This window comes from Oncorhynchus kisutch, linkage group LG4 (assembly GCF_002021735.2).
Source record: "Oncorhynchus kisutch isolate 150728-3 linkage group LG4, Okis_V2, whole genome shotgun sequence".
NCBI lineage: Eukaryota > Metazoa > Chordata > Actinopteri > Salmoniformes > Salmonidae > Oncorhynchus > Oncorhynchus kisutch.
In genome coordinates this window covers 65,021,814-65,045,417 of record NC_034177.2, presented here as the reverse complement: position 1 = coordinate 65,045,417, position 23,604 = coordinate 65,021,814, and the positions used below count along the sequence as shown (strand labels likewise).

General features: G+C 43.5%; 1 protein-coding gene across 4 annotated transcripts in view; it reads right to left on the bottom strand.

Annotated features, from left to right (window-relative positions):
• The window catches only part of qkib (QKI, KH domain containing, RNA binding b), a 104,399-nt gene that overhangs the window by 24,109 nt on the left and 56,686 nt on the right, over window positions 1-23,604 (bottom strand). For all 4 annotated transcript variants that reach the window (XR_004209821.1, XM_020481583.2, XM_020481584.2 and 1 more), the window contains one exon: window positions 14,554-14,697. Coding sequence is in view for 3 of the 4 variants with exons in the window: in XM_020481583.2 (XP_020337172.1) it covers window positions 14,554-14,697 (144 nt within the window). In the remaining variant the exon portion in view is untranslated. The remainder of the gene's footprint in view (window positions 1-14,553; window positions 14,698-23,604) is intronic.

Sequence of the window (23,604 nt, the reverse complement as noted above, 5' to 3'; positions counted from 1 at the left end):
TAGTCAATATTTTCTTAACTCTATTTCTTGAACTACATTGTTGGTTAAGGGCTTGTAAGTAAGCATTTCACGGTAATGTCTACTCACCTGTTGTATTTGGCACTTGTGATAAATAACATTTAAATTAAATTGTATTTGGGGAGTTTCTCCCATTCTTCTCTGCCGATCCTTTCAAGCTCTGTTAGGTTGGATGGGGAGTGTTGCTGCACAGATATGTTCAGGTCTCTCCAGAGATGTTCGATCGGATTCAAGTCCAAGCTCTGGCTGGACCACTCAAGGACAGTCAGAGACTTGTCCTGAAGCCACTCCTGCATTGTCTTGGCTGTGTCATTGGGTCATTGTCCTGTTGGTAGGTGAACCTTCGCCCCAGTCTGAGGTCCTGAGCGCTCTGGAGCAGGTTTTCATCAAGGATCTCTCTGTACTTTGCTCCGTTCATCTTTCCCTCGATCCTGACTAGCTTCCCAGTCCCTGCCGCTGAAAAACATCCCCACAGCATGATGCTGCCACCACCATGCTTCACCGTAGGGATGGTGCCAGGTTTCCTCCAGACGGGATACTTGGCATTCAGGCCAAAGAGTTCAATCTTGGTTTCATCAGACCAAAGAATTTTGTTTTTCATGGTGTGAGAGTCCTTTAGGTGCCTTTTGGCAAACTCCAAGCAGGCAATCATGTGCCTTTTACTGAGGAGTGGCTTCCGTCTGGCCACTACCACAAAGGCCTGATTGGTGGAGTGCTGCAGAGATGGTTGTCCTTCTGGAAGGTTCTCCCATCTCCACAGATGAACTCTGGAACTCTGTCAGCGTGTCCATCAGGTTCTTGGCCACCTCCTTAACCAAGGCCCTTCTCCCCCGATTGTTCAGTTTGGCCGGGCGGCCAGGTCTAGGAAGAGTCTTGGTGGTTCCAAACGTTTACATTTTTTTGGTACCCTTCTCCAGATCTGTGCCTCAACACAATCCTGTCTCAGAGCTCTACAGACAATTCCTTCGAACTCATGAATTAGCTTTTGCTCTGACATGCACTGTCAACTGTGGGACCTTATATAGACAGGTGTGCGCCTTTCCAAATCATGTCCAGTCAATTGAACTTACCATGGGTAGACTTCAATCAAGTTGTAGAAACATCTCAAGGATGATCAATGGAAACAGGATGCACCTGACCTCAATTTCAAGTCTCATAGCAAAGGGTCTGAATACTAATGTAAATAAGGTATTTCTGTTATTTGTTTTTTTAATACATTTGCAAACATAAAAAAATAAAAAAACGTTTTCGCTTTGTAGGTTATTGTTTGTAGATTGATGAGGATTTTTATTTTTAAATCCATTTTGGAATAAGGCTGTAACATAACGAAATGTGGAAAAAGGGAAGGGGTCTGAATAGTTTCCAAATGCACTGTACGTGGGTAGTGTGTATCTACTGACAGATGAGGACTAGCTAAGTATATTTGTCCACCTGTGTGTGTAGGTGTATTGTGTGTATGGTAACTAGCCACTGTGTGCTCTCTCTCGCACACACTTATTTGAAACTGGAAGAGAATTCAAAGTCATGGTTGCTCACAGGAAGTGAAGGGGAGCCGGGGAAACTTAAGGAAGCATTCGGCATCTCGCCTGATAATCTCTGAGAGTTCCCTGCGCTACTCGGGGCGCATGGAGCTTTCATGTTGATTGGCTTTGGAGGGAAAAAAAGAGAGCGGGAGAGAGAGCGGCGTGGTGTCCCCAGTGCATGAGGTTACTGTGTGTGATCTCTGCATGTTAATAGGCTGCTCTGGTGGAATGCTTCGACACGACTGCATCACTGATGACTGTGAGACACTTGTCTGGGAGATGGAATGAAGGACATGCTAGTGTTGAGATGCTAACGTGGTTTGATAAGGTTAATAGCACAATCAATATCAATTCATTCGTTTTATGAAAGGTACGTCATCAGCAAAGTTACATGTGTGATTTCTTCTTGCTTTCTTGTGGATACAGGAGGCCTGTTGGGGCGTTTTTATATGAGTTGCTGTATAAACACAAGCCTGATAATATGATAAAGCTATTATTTACCAAACTTTGTCTAACATGCCTGTAGTGAATGCTATGGCATCTGTAATAGCTGTAAGATTGTGTAATTTCAGCGGTAAGGTGGTTTACTATGATAAGGTTGTTATTAAGGTTGGCTCGCGTCTAAAATAGGACAGTGTTAATGTGCCCCTTTCCCTCTCATAACTATGGTGCTAGGTCATTGAAATGGGACATACTTCTCCTTGTCCCCAAGGTTAAAAGGATGTACACACAAGTCCAGTAAGGTTGGGATTTTATGACTTCTGTGAATGACAATTGATGTTTTGGGTGAAGAGCAAAGGAGAGAGTAATCTACATTCACATGAGCTGGGTACATCAGGAACGAATGGTGCACGGATGGACACACCCACACGCGCACGGATGGACACACACACTCACAAATAAACACTCACACACACATGCACACCTACGATCAGAGGCACACAGTGCAGGCAAACACACTGGCTTACTTACACAGGGCACCTCTTCCCATCAGAATACAGATCAGAAGTGACGAGGATGGGAGAACAAACTCCTTAACCTCTCTAGGGTAGGGGGCAGCATTCGGAATTTTGGATGAAAAGCATGCCCAAATTAAATGGCCTGCTACTCGGGCCCAGAAGATGTGATATGCATATAACTGGTAGATTTAAAGTTTCCAAAACTGTTAAAATAGTGTCTGTGAGTATAAAATAACTGATTTAGCAGGCAAAAATCTGAGAAAAATCCATTCAGGAAGTAGTTTTTCTTTTTTGGTTTTGTAGTTTTCTATTCAATGCTATTACAGTATCCATTGACTTAGGACTCCATTTGCAGTTCCTATGCCTTCCACTAGATGTCAGCAGTCTTTAGAAATAGTTTCAGGCTTGTATTCTTATAAATGAGGGAGTAAGACCAGTCTGAACGAGTCGACCCTAACGTGACGCAGAGTTTTTTCAGGCGCATGTGCATTTCTTGTTTACCTTTTTATATTGACAACGTTATTGTCCGGTTGAAATATTATAGATCATTTAGGCTAAAAAAACAAACTGAGGCTGGAATATAAACATTGTTTTACATGTTTCTATGAACTTTACGGATACAATTTGGATTTTTTGTCTGATTGTTTTGACTGAGTTTGAGCCTGTGGATTAACGCGCTGAAGAAAACGTGCTAACAAAACAGAGGTTTTTGGATATAAAGAAACTTCATAGAACAAAAGGAACATTTTTTGAGTAAATGAATATCTTCTGATTGCCACCATATGAAGATCATCAAAGGTAAGGGATTCATTTTATCTCTATTTCTGAGTTTTGTAACACTTCGGCTTGGCTGGTACCTGTTTGTAATAATTTGTCAACTGGGCTATGTTCTGGGCTAGGTATGTTCTGGTCTAGGTATGCTTTCGCCGAAAAGCATTTTATAAATATGACACTGTGGTTGGTTTAACAAGAAGTTAATCTTTAAACCTATGTAAAATATGTTTTGTTTTCTGAATTTTTATAATGAGCATTTCTGTAATTGAATTTGGCACTCTGCAACCTCACTGGATGTTGACCAGATGGGACGCTAGCGTCCCACATACCCTAGAGAGGTTAACTGAACAAATCAAAGTTTATTGGTCGCGTACACAGATTTTCAGATGTTATCACAGGAGCTGTGAAATGCTTATGTTTCTAGCTCCAATAGTGCAGTAATAGCTAGCAATATAATAACAATACATACATAATCCAAAAAGTTTTTAAAATTAATGAGAAATGAAGGACTATCAGAGTGAGCAATATCAGCATGAGCAATGTCAGAGTCCGAAATATACAGTGCATTCGGAAAGTATTCAGACCCCTTGACTTTTTTCACATTGTTACATTACAGCCTTATTCTAAAATGGATTAAACACATTTTCCCTCATCAATCTACACACAATAGCCCATAATGACAAAGCAAAAAACAGGGTTTTAGAATTTAAAAAACAGAAATACCTTATTTACATAAGTATTCAGACCTTTTTGCTATGAGACTCGAAATTGAGGTCAGGTGCATCCTGTTTCCATTGATCATCCTTGACATGTTTCTACAACTTGATTGGAGTCCACCTGTAATAAATTCAATTGATTGGACATAATTTGGAAAGAAACACACCTGTCTATACAAGGTCCACACAGTTAACAGTGCATGTTAGAGCAAAAATCAAGCCATGAGGTTGAAGGAATTGTCCGTAGAGCTCCGAGACAGGCTTGTGTCGAGGCAGAGATCTGGGGAAGGGTACCAAAAGATTTCTGCAGCATTGAAGATCCCCAAGAACACAGTGGCCTCCATCATTCTTAAATGGAAGAAGTTTGGAACCACCAAGACTCTTCCTAGAGCTTGCCGCCGAGCCAAACTGAGCAATCAGGGGAGAAGGTCCTTGGTCAGGGAGATTAACAAGAACCCAATGGTCACTCTGGCAGAGCTCCAGAGTTTCTCTGTGGAGATGGAAGAACCTTCCAGAAGGACAACCCTCTCTGCAGCACTCCACCAATCAGGCCTTTATGGTAGAGTGACCAGACAGAAGCCACTCCTCAGTAAAAGGCACATTAAATTCCACTTGGAGTTTGCCAAAAGGCACCTAAAGGACTCTCAGACCATGAAAAACAAGATTCTCTGGTCGGATGAAACCAAAATTTAACTGTTTGGCCTGAATGCCAAACATCACGTCTGGAGGAAACCTGGCACTATCCCTACGGTGAAGCAGGGTGGTGACAGCATCATGCTGTGCGGCTGTTTTTCAGCGGCAGGGAGTGGGAGACTAGTCAGGATTGAGGAAAAGATGAACGGAGCAAAGTACAGAAATATCCTTGATGAAAACCTGCTCCAGAGCGCTCAAGACCTTAGACTGGGACAAAGGTTCACCTTTCAACAGTACAACGACTCTAAGCACACAGCCAAGACAATGCAGGAGTGGCTTCGTCTCTGAATGTCCTTGAGTGGCCCAGCCAGAGTCCGGACTTGAGCCCGATCGAACATCTCTGGAGGGACCTGAGAATAGCTGTGCAGCAACGGTTCCCATCGAATTTGACCAAGCTTGAGAGGATCTGCAGAGAAGAATGGGAGAAACTCCCAAAATACAAGAAGACATGATGCTGTAGTAAAGGGTCGGAATACTAGAACTATAATAATAATAGTAGAAATTAGCAAAAATGTAAAAAAAAACTGTTTTTGCTTTGTCATTATGGGGTATTGTTTGTAGATTGATGAGGGTAAAAAACGACTTAATCCATTTTAGAATAAAGCTGTAACGTAACAAAATGTGGAAAAACCCAGCAGCGTTGCAGTTCTTGACACAAACCGGTGCGCCTGGCACATACTACCATACCCCATTCAAAGGCACTGAAATCCTTTGTATTGCACATTCACCTTCTGAATGGCACACCACACATACACAATCCATTTTCTCATGGCTTAAAAATCCTTCTTTAACCTGTCTCCTCCCCTTCATCTACACTGATTTGAAGTGGATTTAACAAGTGACATCAATAAGGACCGTACCTTTCACCTGGATTTGGGACTCTAACCCGGAAGCTTATAAGAAATCCCGCTATGCCCTCCGTCGAACCATCAAACAGGCAAAGTGCCAATACAGGACTAAGATCGAATCGTACTACACCGGCTCCGTTGCTTGTTCGGACGTGGCAGTGCTTTCAAACTATTACAGACTACAAAGGGAAGCACAGCCGAGAGCTGCCCAGCGACACGAGCCTACCAGACGAGCTAAATAACTTCTATGCTCACTTCGAGGAAAGTAACATTGAAACATGCATGAGAGCATCAGCTGTTCTGGACGACTGTGTGATCACGCTCTGCGCAGCCGATGTGAATAAAACCTTTAAACAGGTCAACATTCACAAGGCTGCAGGGCCAGACGGATTACTAGGACGTGTACTCCGAGCATGCGCTGAACAACTGGCAAGTGTCCTCATGGACATTTTCAACCTTTCCATGTCTGAGTCTGTAAGAACAACATGTTTCAAGCAGACCATCATAGTCCCTGTGCCCACGAACACTAAGGTAACCTACCTAAATGACTGCTGACCCATAGCACTCACATCTCATGCCTTTGTTCCATTCATCCTGACCACACGATGAACGGAGAACCCTGCTGGCTGTATGGATTGGGACAATATGTCTGGAAAGAGAGCCATGATTCCATAAAACAGAGTATGTTACAGTCCCTTATGTCTCTCTGAAAGGAGATCCTCTCCCTGAGCTACGTGTACTTTGTTGTCCATGAGTAATACATATGTACTTGAAACTGATGGGATGATTTGCTTGCCATCTGAGCCTGACTACAACCCCACCTCTCCTCCCTCTACTCCGGCGTCAACGTTTTGGAGTAGGACCCGGGATGAATGGGGCTACCTCGGGAAGTCGAAACAAAGATAAAAACAGGGCGACCGTGTCTGTCGACGGCATCTTGTCAAGTCTTTGAAAATAATGGAAGTTTCAGAAACCCCAAACAGTCTCCCTTTAAACTCAGTTGACTGTTTGGCATGGCACAGACAGAAGGGCCAGCTCTCTCTACAGTGAATTGTTTACCCACTATTAACCCATGCAGTTAAAGAATGGGCACGGCGGGCATCATTTGGGCATCATTCCCCGGCACCCTTATCTTCCTGTAGAAGCTCAGCCTTCACAACACGCTAAAAGAGCGCCACAGCGATGTCACTTCCTCCCCAATCTGTCTGTCTGTCTCCACATCTCTTAAAATCTTCCAAAAGAGGCTGTCCGTCTACCTTTTCAAAAACAGATGAGGAGATTTGGGTGTAAAAAATGCATGTCCTTGTCCATTATTCATCTTAAAGGTTGCATTCTAATTGGTGGTCTGGCGGAGGACTGGAATTGCTATCCGCTCTCAAAAAAGCGTCTCATCTCTATCCTTTTCAGAGCCAAACAGTCTGGAATGTAATAGTGAAGAAATGTGTTGATATAGAGATTGCTGTGAGTGTTGGAATTACCTATTGTAATGGTGATATTACTGTGTCTGTTATGTATTCATAAGGATTCATGGATCATGTTGAACTGTATTTGAGTGTGTCTCAGAGACAATGAATTTGGTATTAGAGCTTTTAGGCAACCGTGAAAGGCTTCTGTGCATAGGGTAATTTTGAATTGTTTTGCAAATAACAGTCTTTTTTCTGCTATTGATCAAGCCCTTGAAAAAGAGTCTGCTAAATGACTAAAATGTCATATGGATAGATCTCTAACAAGATACATAGAAGTCAAATTATTCACTCTTAATTCATTTGTGAAACATTTTTGAGTGCTGTTGTATGATCCACTCCACTTCAGTCTCGCAGACACATACAAAAATACACTGTTGACATTTTACAAAGGTCTGTAATAGGTATCATTGAAGTCAAGTGCTCCATTACACAGTAACCACCCTGTATGTGTGAAATTAGACGTTTTCTTGACAGAAGGTAAATTCTTGACAGAACTGGCCTTTATTTCAGAGGTGACATTATGTTTCACACAAGCCCCAGGATGGCAGGCAGGCAGCTGGTGAAATGCTATATCTACGCAAAACAGCACAGCGGCACTAGATTCATTTCTCTGTCTGTCTCTTTTTTACAGGCCTAATCACTCACTACCAGAGGGGAGGAGGTGAAGGAGGAAGAGGGGTGCAAGAGCCGTCACTACAGTCCCTAGTTCGAATCCAGGCTGCGTCACATCCGGCCGTGATTGGGAGTCCCATAGGGCGGCGCAAAATTGGCCCAGCGTCGTCCGGGTTTGGTCGGGGTAGGCCGTCGTTGGAAATAAGAATTTGTTCAATAGTTATCCTTAAATAAAGGTAAAACATATTTCTAAACAACGTAGGCGATAGGGTGAGGATGGAGATGGACAGCTTGTTTCCCAGAGCTTGGGGGGTCCTTGCTCGCCCATCGCTGTCTAAATACAGGGGCAGTCAGGGAGGAATTCAAGCCTTTCTTTTTACAGTCACATGGCTTGGGCTCTTTTGAAGGCCCGGGACGAGAGCCATTCAACAGGTTGCCACGGAGACACATTTTCTAAACCCCCTTCACCCCATTCCCCCATTTTTTTCTGCCAGATACCCAATGTAAGGGAGGGGAGGAGAGAGGAAGAGAGAGGGAGCGAGGACAGAGGGGGTCATGGGTGCGAGGACAGAGGAGGTCATGTACTGGATTGATTCAGTGAGAAATACTTAACTCTCCAAAATGATTTAACAGAGAGGGAAAGAGGGGGAGAGAATGTGTTATAGTCTTTGTGTTTGAGAGAGAATGAGACAGAGAGGGAGAGACAGGGGAGACAGAGAGAGGGAGAGAGAGAGACAGAGAGAGAAAGGGAGCCAGAGAGAAATGGGGAGAGATGACCTCTGAAGCCCAGGGAAGGGAAGGAAAGGGGAGAGGAAAGCCCCACAGAGAGCATTATCCAGCCCCGAAGGAGCAGAAAGCCCAGTTCAAGATTTCCACACTCCAGTTGTAAACAAAGGCTCTTTTGATGGTCTTTCTCCCTCAAAGACCTAGATGACTACTCAATCATGTGACCAGAGAAGAGGTCCCTGCTGTTCACACATATAAGCACCAGAGCCACACACGGAGACACACAGTTACCAACGCACATACACGCACACACTCCCTCTCGCTCTCACAGACACACTCTCACAACTTCACATAGCTGCAGACCAGTCACGTGCATACGCTGACATGAATCAGAATCATACACCTCTTCATGCATCCATGCACGCACGCGCACACACACACACACAACATCCAGCCACCCCACCTAAACGCACACACCGGCCGAGTCTCACGCACATCTGAACTCTATTCAGCTGGGTTGACCCTCCCTCATGGGTCCTGGGCTGGGGCCCTGCATTCTCAGAAACAGTGAGCAGCAGAAAAACATGTCATGCAAGAGAGGGTCTATTGTGCTGCACAGGGAACAGATGGGAACTCCCACAAACCAGTGGGCTTTTGTTCAGCCATTCTGCACTGCTCTCTCTTCACTCATAATACAAGTCTGTACAAATGTCGAGTAGAAATGCCGATGCTTCCCTCTGCTTCCCTCTGCTTCCCTCGCCTCCCTTACCTAACACATGGCTGATTCTCCCTGGCTTGTACACCCAATTGATCTTAATCAAGTTCCCAACCCCCTAAGGATGTGCGGGAATTGCAGAGGCATATCCAGCCCCTTTAAAGTATCTGCTAGTGAGAGTGCATTTGATCCTGTCTACAATGTGTCAGCTGTCTGTGACTAACCCCCATTGAACGGAACATGCTGGAAAATCCCTCCACTGGAAACTTGCCGATGTAGACTCTAAGTAAAATTCACAAGTGGCCAGGAATTTGTAGCAATGCACCTAGCCTCCTAAAATCTCAGGAGAACTCAAGGGCATCTCAAGACAAGAGAACATGTTGTACAGATGTGTGTGCGCAATATTATAGCACCAGTTCAAGCTTGTAGTATCAGTGTGTAAAATGTTGAGACGACAGTGAGAGTTTACGGACAGATTGTGTGGAGCAAATGAGTCTGAGAATGAGCATGGCAGTGAGAGAGCGAGAAACAGAGAGCAAGTGAGACGGAAAGAAACAAAAGCTGACAAACTCAAGAAATGGAGTGAACCGCTGAGTGTTTCCCTCGAGACAGCAAGTGTTTAATAAAAACTGTCAATTGTAGATGTGTCCTCCTCCGCTAAGGGCTAAGGAGGAGACTTGACTGACAGGCTGGGCTGGGTTGCAGGAGGTTTGAGTCCCAGACGCAGTGTGTTCTGTTTACTCAGGTTCACCTCGCTCAAACACTACACTGGCACAGCTGGCCAAGCCTACGGGGTGGGATGAGGGACACACACACACACACAAATCCTCCACCATTTGAATTCCACTTGATCTTTGAGCCCGGACAATTAGAGCCTGCATCTGTCTGTCAGAGTGGTGGGGGCCAGGAGCCATTGCGAGGCCCTGCTGATAGACAGGACTTTAATTAAAGCTGGTCCCCTCAGCGCCGGCCGTTTAGGCTCTGAGTCTGTTTGCTACTGCTGCTACTACTGTCTACTGGGGAGGCACAGAGTAAAGACAGGCAGCAGAGAGAGCCTCCACTGCTATCAATGACAGCATTACGTAGTCCTTCCAGGATTTTGCCATTCTGCACTCACATTGTTTTGTGTGCAAAATCAACAATTCCTTGCATATTATGCGAGGGCTTGCAAAATTTGACGAATCAGTGCACTATTACGGCATAAAAAAGTCAAATCTCCGCAATATTACTCTATAAAACTTTCGACCACCTCGTTCAAAAAGAGGGCACGCAATTTAAACCGATCACCGCACTTTTACTGCATAAAATTGTTCAATCAAGCTACACGTCAACAAACTCCCCCGTCACAGATTTGATGGTAAAAATGGGATACAAATTTTCGCTAATTGCCATGCAAAAGGTCAGAATTGCTGCAGCAAATCAGCACATTTTTCTCACAACTATCACAACCAAAACAATCCTGCAGGGACTGATTATATCAGGTGGCTGTTGACATGGGTGCTTTTGATGTCTACTTTTTTCTTATTTCTTTATATATTTCTTACATTTATTATACACACACACACACACACAGCCTAGTGCTGAAGTTCCACGTCTTCCTATTTACTGTACTAGGAATTGACACGAGTCTTTTTGATACACTGGTGTAGGGAAGGAGGTTTAAGGGTTAAAGGCATGAATGTGACAGGGATGATTCAACATGGTTAAGGTCAGTGTAAAGGTTCATTCAACCAGTGGACAGACAGAGGGGTCTCACAGGCTAACATCAGCTGACTGACTTACCACCACGTTCTTCGGCTGGAGGACAGTCTTAAGAGTACCTAGAAAATCATATGTACGACCGTAAACACTTTATGGGTACAGTACATATAGATCGGAGTTTCTTTCATTACAGATCATTTGACTTTACATTAAGACTTGACAGGAATTTCTTATTTGCAACAATCTGTTACAGATGAGCAACATTCACCGGGGACATGTGAAATTGCATTTTTGTCCCGCCCCAGTTTTATCATTGGAATGTGATACAAAATGAGGCAACAGTGTGCTTTAGGACCATGCGGACGCCCCTGAACGTCAGGTAGGCTGTTTGGAGTGTTTTATCAGACTGGATTTTTTTTTTTTACAGAAGAAAAAAAAGAAAACAAATCTTAATGTCCCCCCCACTTCTAAAACCAAAGTTGCGCCCCTGCAGATGAGTAAGTCAGGGAGTTACGCACACTCCTGCTAGAGTGCACGCACACATTTACACACGCAAATGATTATGTCCCCCTCATTTTGTATGGCTCAGTGGCAAACTGACGATTGCAGAGGGAGTAGTACAGCCAGACAGTCGGCATAGTCACACAGGGGACTGGTCTTACTCATGCTACAATGCCAGTGATGATAATTGCTTTTGGCACGGTTGCTGGTCACTGAACGCTGCAAGCACACAGGCACTGCTACCGCTGATGATAATGATTATGATAATGTTCTCAGCGTAGAGATTTCCAGTTTTTATGGTTCTTAGTAGGTTATGTGATTGCTATGTAGGTGATGTGATTGCTATGTAGGTGATGTGATTGCTATGTAGGTGATGTGATTGCTATGTAGGTGATGTGATTGCTATGTAGGTGATGTGATTGCTATGTAGGTGATGTGATTGTTATGTAGGTGATGTGATTGCTATGTAGGTGATGTGATTGTTATGTAGGTGATGTGATTGCTATGTAGGTGATGTGATTGTTATGTAGGTGATGTGATTGCTATGTAGGTGATGTGATTGTTATGTAGGTGATGTGATTGCTATGTAGGTGATGTGATTGCAAGCTATTTGCAGCTGGATGTCGTTCGTGAGTGTATGCATCATGTATGCATCTGAACTAAATGTGAACCACAACTGACAGCTCACCCGATTCATACAACTGTACCACCAACCAGCGTGCTAATGTCATTCTATCCTATACGTGCATTGCTCTGCACCACGGCAGGCATCTATCCTATATGCCTAGAGATAGAAAACTCCCAGCAACCTGTGTCACTCCACTGCCCAACCGACGACGGAGCAGAACTAGCAGATTGAACGTCAACCGACGCGTTCAATCTGTATGTAAATTTCTGCGGGGATTAAGGAGCTCTTTAGGAGAGTTGGAGAGGAAAAGCTGCCCGGCTGTTATCTTTACACAAACAGTGGGAAAAACACATCCCCTTCTTTATTTTCTTTGTTTGCGACAAGCCCCTGGAGGCAAACGCTGGTCCCGTTAATGGATTGTATACACAGGGTTGTTGGGTTCACTCCTTCACTCACACACGCTGCCTCCCGGCCAGGACCTATCCATAGGATCACACTGGCCACTCTGAGAGGGGGGTTAGGGGGAGAGGATGGGAGTGTGGGAGAGAGGAGATGCTCGAGGGGAGAGGAGTTGTGGAATGGGGGGGGGGCTAGATGAGAGCAGAGAGGAGAGGGTAGAGGAGAAAGGGGAGAGAGGAGATGGTAGAGGGAGAGGGAAGGAGAGAGAGATACTGTCATGTGGGTGGGTTTTGGAGCAGTGGGGACAACAGAGACTGTTGTTTTACAGTGGTTTTACCTTTAGGATGCTGGTATCTCTACTCTGATAGCCGGAACATTAACGTCTGTTGTTGGTAGAAGCCTGAGGCCCAAGGGAGAGTGGCATCCCTTTATTAGCTAATAAAGCTGGCGAAGCCCTAGTACCAAGGCAAAGCAGCAGATATGCCTCATCACTTCACAGTCTTTTAAAACATTTGCCATCAAACAAATGTCAATATGTTGCTTATCCTCGTCAGAGCAACGCCTGGAACAGTGCTTGAAGGCTTCCTGTTCTTGAGAAACAAACATCCTGAAATCTGTGGTTTGAAAACTTTCACTGACAAGCCACAACAAACTTAAAACTACAAATCAAAACTCTCCTAGCAGTTGTAGTCCTATATCTACCATTAACAGGGTGTGTATACGTGTGACTGCTATGGCCCTGTGGTGGGATGCTGATCACGTCATTTCCTAATCTGTTCCTCGTTAGCCAGTGAGTGAGTCATTCCCACCCAAAACAGCCCTGCTTCCAACTAACATCTACAGCTCAAACCTACGTACAGTAAATACAAAATCACACTCCTATCTACCTTGACTCCCATCCAGGTTCCTCAGATGCCTGACCTTACTCGTCTTGCGTTCGTCATTCATTTATGAGCGGTAATTTGATCAAATGAGGACCAGCTACACTGGTCATGCTTTCTGTGTTAGCAGCCTGTCAGAGTCTGTGTATGACAGCATAACCTAGAGAACACCTATGACCCCATAGGACCTTTCCAGCCAATCACGTGATCTTACGGAGGCTCTCCAATGTCACGCTGTCCCAAATAGACTCCTGACAGACACAGAAGAGGAACCAACTTTTTACTTCCCAGAAACATCATCAACAGATGGGTTGGGAGACATGGGCCGGCTAAACTCGGCGACATCACGCTAACTGTAGGCTAACACATGGAAATCCGGCCATTCATCTATGGTGGGGTGTAATGTATCAATGAAGGACACATGTAATATGATACAGAGATTCCTCCAAGAGTGAACGACTTATTCACCCACGATCCTCTTTCAACACTATTTCATCGTCATTCATTCCCTCACACACCCGTCCTGTAGGTCATTTCAGTCTGTGCGTACACACGCATAACTAGAGTCCATCGGTGGTGAATCTCATGTGCTATTTCAACCCTTAGTCCGTTGGGTTTATTTGACCAAAAGGCAGTTTTTATCCTTTAAGTCGCCATGCTTTAAGAACTGAAAATAGTCCCTCCAGCAGACTGAGACGATGACACCATCCTGCAGGTTCCTTCCTAAACTTCCCCTTTCTCACTATGATGGAAACTCTCACTTCCTGTTCATCAAGTGACACCAAGGAAATGAAAGGGAGAACATGTGGAGGATCAGCAAAAACAGCAAAAACATCTCCCGCCCACATGCAAGCCCCCTTGCATGCACGCACACACAAGCACATGGACGTCTTTGGTATTGATTTCTCTATCAAAGAAACAAACCGCTGTATGTTTTTTTGGAGGATATAAATATAGTCGTAGAGCTTTAGCCACTGACATAAAAGCTGACTACTTGAATGTGCAATCAGCGGTAATTCGTTTTAAAAGGGCAATTGCGTTTGTGCTGATTCTATAACGCTCAGCTCATTTGAATGAAATTCTAATATTAAGCTGTTGGCTAATACATAATTTCAATGCAAGAGTGATGACCATTTTTGCATGCGCACACACGCACATTATGGCACATCATCTTGCACGTGACTCTTTTAGCACTGAAATACAATCTAGAGTGAACTACAACCAATCAATTTTCACCACTTGATATTTGCTTCCTCAATATAATAATACACATGACATCAATTTCAGCTCTTTAAATAAACACATCTGATTGGTGACATTTCTGAGAGCTTTCTTCTGAGCCATGCATCACAGGCCCTCGGCAACAGGAAGTGACACGGGGCCACTGACTCACCGCAGGCACCAGTAGTTTGTTGACCTCCTCCACGGCCCTCTTCAGCTTGATCTCAGCGCGGTTCTGAGCGTCCTCCACCGTGATCAGGACATGCAGGTCCTCATTGAGGTGCTCCCAGTTGGGCTTTCCTCGGTTCTGCTCCTCCTGAAGGGGGGGGGGGGAGAAAAGGAGTTAAAAACAAGTCCAAAGGCTGTATTTCATGGGCCGGTTACCCAGACACAGATTAAGCCTAGTCAAGGACTAAAAACAAACATTCTCAATGGAGTAGAGCTTTTTAGTTCAGGAGTGTCTGGGAAATATACTGAATAAAAATATAAACGCAACATGTAAAGTGTTGGTCCCATGTTTCATGTGTTGAAATAAAAGATTCCAGAATTTTTGTGCACAAATTTGTTAACATCCCTGTTAATGAGCATTTCTCCTTTGCCAAGATAATCAATCCACTTGACAGATTTGGAAAATCAAGAAGCTGGTTAAACAGCATGATCATTACTCAGGTGCACCTTGTGCTGGGGACAATAAAAGGCCACTCTAAAATGTGCAGTTTTGCACCTACTTAAAAAAAAAAAGTATCTGAGATACACAAATGCATATTTGTATTCCCAGTCATGTGAAATCCATAGATTAGGGACTTATTCATGTATTTAAATTGACTGATTTCCTTATATGAACTGTAACTCAGTAAAAAAAACTATAATTGTTGCATGTTGCGTTTATATTTCTGTTCAGTGTGGCATGCCCTGAGTGTACAAAACATTAGGAGCACCTTCCTAATATAAAGTTGCACCCCCTTTTTCCCTCAGAACAGCCTCAATTCATCAGGGCATGGACTCTACAAGGTGTCGAAAGCGTTCTACAGGGATGCTGGCCCATGTTGACACCAGTGCTTCCCACAGTTGTGTCAAGTTGGCTGGATAGGGCCTCCTGAGTGGCGTTGCGGTCTAAGGCACTACAGTGCTTGAGGCGTCACTACAGAACCGGGTTCAAACCCGGGCTGTGTCACAGCCGGCCACGACTGGGAGACCATGAGGCAATGCACAATTGGCCCAGCGTCGTCCGGGTTAGTGAGGGTTTGGCCTGCCAGGATGTCCTTGCCCCATCGCGCTCTAGCGCATCCACGCTGATACGGTCGCCAGTTGGACGGTGTTTCTTCCGACACATTAGTGCGACTGGTTTCCGGGTTAAGCAGGCAGTGCGGCTTGGCAGGGTAGTGTTTCAGGGGACGCATGGCTCTCGACCTTCGCCTCTCCAGAGTCCGTATGGGAGTTGCAGCAATAGGACAAAACTGTAACTACCAATTGGATAACAGGAAATAGGGGAGAAAAAAAGGGTAAAAAATAATAATAATACAAACATGTTTTCTGGATGTCCTTTGAATGGTTGATCATTCTTGATACACACGGGAAACCTGTTGAGTGAAAAACCCAGCAGTTCTTGACAAACTCAAACTGGTGTGCCTGGTACCTACTGCCACACCACGTTCAAAGGCACTTCAATCTTTTGTCTTGCCCATTCACCTTCTGAATGGCACACACACAATCCATGTCTCAATTGTCTCAAGGCATAAAAATCCTTCTTTAACCTGTCTCCTCCCCTTCATCTACACTCATTGAAGTGGTTTTAACAGGTGACATCAATAAGGGATCATAGCTTTCACCTAGATTCACCTGGTCATTCTATGTCATGGAAAGAGCAGGTGTTCCTATTGTTTTGTACACTCAGTATATGTGTTTTGATGACGATCAATGGTCAAATATAGCTCCCGAGTGGCGCAGCGGTCTAAGGCACTGCATCTCACTGCTAGAGGCGTCACTACAGACCCTAGTTCAATCCCGGGCTGTATCACAACCGGCTGTAATCGGGAGTCCCATAGGGCAGCGCACAATTTGCCCTGTGTCGTCCGGGTTAGGGGAGGGTTTGGCCTGTGTAGGCCGTCATTATAAAATAAGAATTTGTTCTTAACTGACTTGCCTGGTTAAATAAAGGTTAAATAATATATATAATATATATATATGAATATATGAATATATATATATATATATATATATATATATATATATATATATATATATATATATATATTTATATTTTTTTTATTATTTTTTATATTTTTTATATGATCAACAATAAATGGTTAATGTATGTGTAATTTGCCCCCTTCAAATGATAACATAATACAAAATTGGGTAACACTTCACTTAACACACAGCATCATAACCCTTTATGACACGGTCATAATATGTCATAACACTGTCATGACATATTTACACCTGTTGTGACATATATTGTGTTATTTTATGGCTGCTATGACACCTACATAAGAGTGTCAAAACCCACAAAACAAGGCAAAATATTCCATTACACCATAGCCTACTTGTCAACAGTATGTTTATGTTATTTAAAAACATTTCTGACATTGACCATATTCAATTATCATTGTAATTGTGCACACAATGATGTGAGACATGCACCTGCCCCAATGCTCTGTTTCGGATGACTGGGATGAATGCAGGAGCATATTTAGCAGCAGGACAAGACACCATCTTTGTGACTGATGACCGACATAAGGGCATGTACATACGTAGGTCTATCTGGCTTATATGATCAGGATGGTCATGATGCTTCTCGACAGTGTCATAAAGTGTATTTTCTACAAGTTCTTTAAAATATACTTTAAAAAAAACATGACTAAAGAATTCATTACAACAACAACGGACTTAAGAAAAAACACATTTCAATAAATGTGGGTTTTGACACTCTTATGTAGGTGTCATAACCAGCCATAAAATAACACAATATATGTGGCAACAGGTCTAAATGTATGGGTCAGTGTTATGGGACGGGGGCTGGGGTTAATAAATAAATAAATAAATGACATAAATATAGGACAAAACACACATCATGACAAGAGAGACAACACTACACTACATAAAGAGAGACCTAAAGACAACCACATAGCAAGGCAGCAACACATGACAACACAGCATGGTAGCAACACCACATGACAACAACATGGTAGCAACACAACATGGTAGCAGCACAAGACATGGTACAAACATTATCGGGCACAGTCAACAGCACAAAGGGCAAGAAGGTAGAGACAACAACACATCACACAAAGCAGCCACAACTGTCAGTAAGAGTTTCCGTGACAAGTTCTGTGAGTTGTTATGACATATTATGACACGGCTATGACCGTGTTATGACACTGCGTGTCAAGTAAAGTGTTACTCCAAAACATGTTCTCTATAGGTATGGTCAAACGTGCCACTGCCAGAAGAGAAGAGCTCTCAAAGGGAGCCATGTCAAGCTCTATGGACTTGTTGAAATCCCCACATTCCTCAGACCTCACTGAGAGCGTAACGGTTTCCCTCTTTCACTTATTCAATATGCTGTAGCTAATCTGTTCAAAATGAGGCAAAAAAAATAGCCCGCGTTACTTCAGTGCCTCCACGTGAGAGTCGAAACGCGGCTGTCTAGGTCAAACAATGGTGTAAACTATAGACAGACAGGAGGTTAAGCAAAGTCCCCTGGTGCCTTTGACGTTGCTTCTCTCAACTCTCTAACAGACCTACAGCACCGCTGAGTCTCAGCGCTCGACACGATACAACCTGAATTGTTGTTAATAATGCAGCAGCTCTTTTCCTCTGGTCAACGAAAACCACATCGTTGTTTTATTACCACCAGTACTAACTAGGTAGACTCCAATCACATAAACATGCTTCCAGCTTTTAGAATGATAAGTGTGTGAGTGGGTTTCATTCCATTCCAGCCTCAATATTAGCATAGAACGTGTGGAGAGTGATGGGAATAAGAGAGCATAATACAACGCCGACATGTCGTTCTCTGCTTCCTCACCAACCCAGAACTACAGAACAAACAACAATCCCCCATTACTGAACAACGGAGAGAGAGAGAGAGAGAGAGAGAGAGAGAGAGAGAAAAACACGGCAAACAAACAAAAACACAGCATATCCGAACAGATTCCACTTTGATCTGCCTAAACCCATGACACCGCACCGGAAGATAGGACGCACACTACATGACATCAAAGGTGGCGTTCCTCTACAAAGAGGCTTGTATACCTATCCCAGAGAGAGAGAAGAGAGAAGAGAGAGAGAGAAGAGAGAGAAGAGAGAAGAGAGAAGAGAGAGAGAGAAGAGAGAGAGGAAAGAAGAGAGAAGAGAGAAGAGAGAGAGGAAAGAAGAGAGAAGAGAGAAGAGAGAGAGGAAAGAAGAGAGAAGAGAAAAGAGAGAGAGAAGAGAGAAGAGAGAGAGAAGAGAAAAGAGAAAAGAGAAAAGAGAAAAGAGAAAAGAGAAAAGAGAAAAGAGAAAGAGAGACTGCGTACTGGCAACCTCAGATCAGGGTTGTTTCTGTTGAACTGGAATGAAGCCTTTAGGCTGAAACAGACAGTGTGTCTGGTGTGAGACTCACCGTGCACAATGTGTGAGCTGGCGGGAACAAAAAAAATAGATGTGGTTTGTTAATCAGATTGTCTAGATTGTTAATTGATTTTAAGATCTGATCTAGTTAGTAAAGAAGTGATTGATGTTCAGGAAAGTGGAATTTGGACTAGGATATTTTGGAGTCACAAGTGGCTGGTGAGAGGAGGACAGCTCATAATAATGTCTGGAATGGAGTGTATGGAATGGCATCAAACACCTGGAAATCATGTGTTTGATGAGTTGGATTAACATTCCACCTATTCTGTTCCAGCCATTACTATGAGCCCGTCCTCCCCAATTAAGGCGCCACCAACCTCCTGTGTTTGGAGTACGGAATTGCGGTGAAAGTACATGAACAAGTCACTTGTGTTTCGATAACATTTTCCGATAAAATAACGAGTGTCAACCTGACACCCCCTAGTTTCTTTTCAAGTGTCCCAGCCTCAACAGTGCTATTGTGCATGCTACAAATCTCCATATTATTTGAATAAATGCCGGAATGCTTTGCTTTACATGACATGTGAATCAAAGATGACCCCATTTAAATAGTTTTGTTCAGGCAGGGGTGGGGCTGCGCAGCAATAAAAGCCATTCTCCTTTCATCTGCCACCTTTTAAACAGGGGAATAAAGAGATATGGAGGAGAAAAGATGAAAGACACATCCTCTAATTGACTTTGTCACAAGAAAAAAGAAGCCTGGTAAAATATTCACTCATCTCCTCCTCCTCCCTTCTCATATTTGGTGTTTTCCTCCTCATGGCTCCCCAAATGAAAAATCGAAATCTGATTAAGACAACAAAGGTATACATAAACAAATATTTTTTCTCACTCTAGTTGCAAATGGGAAATTGATGGCTTGCGGTCTGTGATTGTTCTCCCACTGTCCCCGTATTTTCAGCAGAGCAGTGATTTAGGATTCCAATGCCTTTTACTGAAAAGCACTTATTTTAAATTGTCTGTTTATTTGAGTTTGTCTGATCATTTGATGACGGGGATAAGGTGTTGTCAGAGAGACCATGGGGAGGTGAGCTTTTTTTTCACTGCTGTCCGGCCGCTACTGCCATTTGTAGTCATTTCCAATGCACTCCAAAGATAACGACGGCTCGTATGATCACAGTTCCAAACACCAGCACGAACACCCAACTAAACATCAATGACAGATAATATATGAGATTATCTAGGAATCCATCTCAACCACGAGCAAATACACAGTACAAACAACGATATTAATATGACTTCTCTCTACTTTCTTCCTGACTTGATTTATCTTGCGTTACCTTTTTCATGACAAACAAAACAATTGGATCCCCTGCATCTAGCTGTCGAAGACCAGCCAGCCCACCCACTAACACACCATCAATAACACCCAGGAAAAGCCAGAGCAACACCCCCAGAAGAGGTTCAGAGGGGTGGACGGATGTGTGTGTGTGGATGTGGATGTGTGTGTGTGTGGAAGTGTGCTGGGGTTGGCTCTGACACAGGCTACATCTGGAGTCATCTAAAGATTCAGCTAAACACACACACACACAAATGCAAGTACACACACCCACTACCACTGCCCACTGCCCTTCAGTACGGAACAACATGACATGTCGGGAGTCAAGGTTATGTTCCCTCGGCCCTTTTAAATGACTGCTTGTCCAGCTGTGTGACCCTTCCATGTTTATCTCTCTCTGACCCCTCTCCCTCTCTCTCTTTCTCACTCTCTCCCCCTTCCTGTCTCTCGACTCTCATTCGCCACTGCCACAGACCTGGGCCATAATCAACCACCATAAATCCATGGGCCAGCTCTTTTGTAATCCTCACTCAGGCAATAACGCCTCTCTGAAGAAGAGTCAGTCGGCCCCACAAAGGAACAGTGCGGGAGAACACAGGAGCCGGGCCAATATGACAGCACACAGCAAGACTAATTGGGTAGAGCAGAGACAGAGGGAACTGAGGAGGGTGGTGGGAGTGGGACTATGTAAACTTAAAGAGAGTGCTACAGGGTCCTTAGGATGGTCGGTTGGAAGGTATATCAAACCTATTAGTCCTAGTTCTAGAAAGGCAGTTTGTGCGTGTGTGTGTGTGTGTGTGTGTGTGTGTGTATGCGTATTTGTATGCTAATGCCTGTGTGTGTGTGCACCTGTGTGAGTCTGCATTATGACCTTATACGTTTGTGCATTTGGGCACTGGCATGTGAACAGCAAAACGTCATTCCATTCCTTATCTCTTCTTGGCACCGTTCCTAATAACTTCTTTCCCTCTGTGAGCCACTGTGGAGTAATGAGATGTAAAGGAGGTCTCGGGCCGTACCACCTGTAGTATCAGAGCGGGGATGGGGGAGTTTACTCTACAGAAAGGTTTATCAAGGTGAACACCTCCACTCGGGATCAAAGTTGGGAGATATTGTAGTGACTGACAGCTTCTGTAATAGTCAGTGAAAGTGAGGGCAGAGAAGAGAGATCAACAGTGAGTGGGTTCATCATGTCAGTGTCAATGGATTAAAGGCAGGGGATTTAAAGTCCAAAAGCAGGGGAATGTACCCAGCTAGAGCATTTGGTTCCTTGGGAGTTGTGGGAACGTATGTTTTTGGTTTCACATTGGTTGTGGAAACGAAGCCATACGTTTTCCGACCGGTAAAACAGAACGTTTTTTAAACGTTCTGAGATAAGTGAACATTTCACCTGTTCTAGGAACATTTCTTTTTAGGTTGCAGGGAGTTTCTGAGAATGTTTAACTCTGGATCCTGGAAGGTTTCCTGCAAGGTTTTATTAACGCTCTGGAGACGGGAATGATGGGTTATTTGAAACTTTCAGTTCACTGTTTGTTTCAATAAGACTTTTAATAACACTGCTATCTTATTTTGGGTAAACTTTTTTTTTTTACTCCAAGCACAGATAGGACACATGGAAATTCATTTCCTTAGGCATTAATCATGCAAACATGTTTATTTTTTATTGTGACACAGCATCACTGAGATGCAAACCGATAATCTTCTCTCTCTCTCTCTCTCTCTCTCTCTAGGAATGATGTAGGATAGTTGCTTGGCTTTTTTTAAATGATTTTTTTTAGGGAACGTTTTCTTAACGTTCTGAGAATGGATGGAGAATGAACGTTCTGAGAGAAAAAATGAAATCATTTTAAGGAAACGTTATGCTGAAGTACTGAAATTCTCACAGAAGAACATTGTTTCTTAAAGTTCTCTCAACTATTTGAGAACATTCCCAATGCCAAACCAGTTGGAGAACGTTCAAAGAACATTATTAAATGTTAAATTAAATGTAACCATGTTTGAAATACCAAGACATTTTTATTTGTCAAGTTCCTTAAATGTGCTGAGAATGTTCCAAAGCCAAGCAACTATCCTGCACCATTCCCAGAAAGGTGTGGGAAGGTTTTATGCAAAATAGCCATAGGATAACCACACTCTCACTAAGCTCTAAGAAACATATGGTTTTCAGAACGTTATGTGCTAACTGGGTACCCTCAGGATACATGGTTCAGTCAGGCTGGTTCAATCCGCTACTGTTGAAATCCTTTAAAGGCTGAACATATTTCTGCACATGATACACTATACACTGGCCATGGTATGAAGAAGAGTTTGAGACCACCTGCTCTCTCTTTCTCGTTCTCCCTGACAAACACACACACACACACACACACACACACACACACACACACACACACACACACACACACACACACACACACACTTGGAGGTTATAGAGCTAGAAGACTGAGAATGTGCTGTTCCCTGACATCCAGAAGACTTTTTGATTGTGTAAAAGCCACGTCACATCAAGGCTCCTTGTTAAAAGATTTAGGGGGAACCAGATATTAGGGTTAGGCTATTTCTTTTGTTACAGCACTCTCCTTTGCAACATCCCAGCACAGAATCAGAATTCTGTCCACAATAAGGATTATACACCCCCATGCATATACCACCCACCCTTCCCCTTCCCCAACACACTCACATACTGTATGATACCCACACATGCACACACACACAGAACGTACACAAACACACACACATAGAGAATGTACACCAACGCAAACACACATTAGCAGTTGGCTCATTCAAATTTTGTTGACAGATAAAGGTTAGTGCACATTTTAGGAAGTGTACACAGCAGGGTACTTCTCTAAGGAAAGGCAAACCACACAAAGCATTTCTTTTCATCCTCACTAAGCTCAAACAAACTCGGCTTGTGTCCCCTGTGAGCCACTGTACTGCTGCATGGCAGAATATCTGCTAAGAGGAGACGGTAATTAAGGAGACTTTAAAGAGAAACTGAACGTACCGATTCCATGTTTCTCTGTTGCTCACTAAGAAAAAAAGATGTTGGTCTTGGGGGTGTGGTTCAAGGTGGCATTTACTGCTGTTTGTCCCCCATGAGACACCATAGGAACAAAGCCAGTGTTACTTCCTCAAAATTGTCTGAATGAATCTAAGCTAACTCAAGAAAACTGTAATTAATGTTGATGTTTTTGCTGAGGGGGTTTAATTGAAAAAAGGCTTGATGTGTTGTCTTATGTAAACAGAGTTACAGTGAAATGATCTTGATTGGTGATCTCAGCTGGTGTTGGTTAAAGCCGGTGTCTGATGATTTAAAAATGTTTTGTA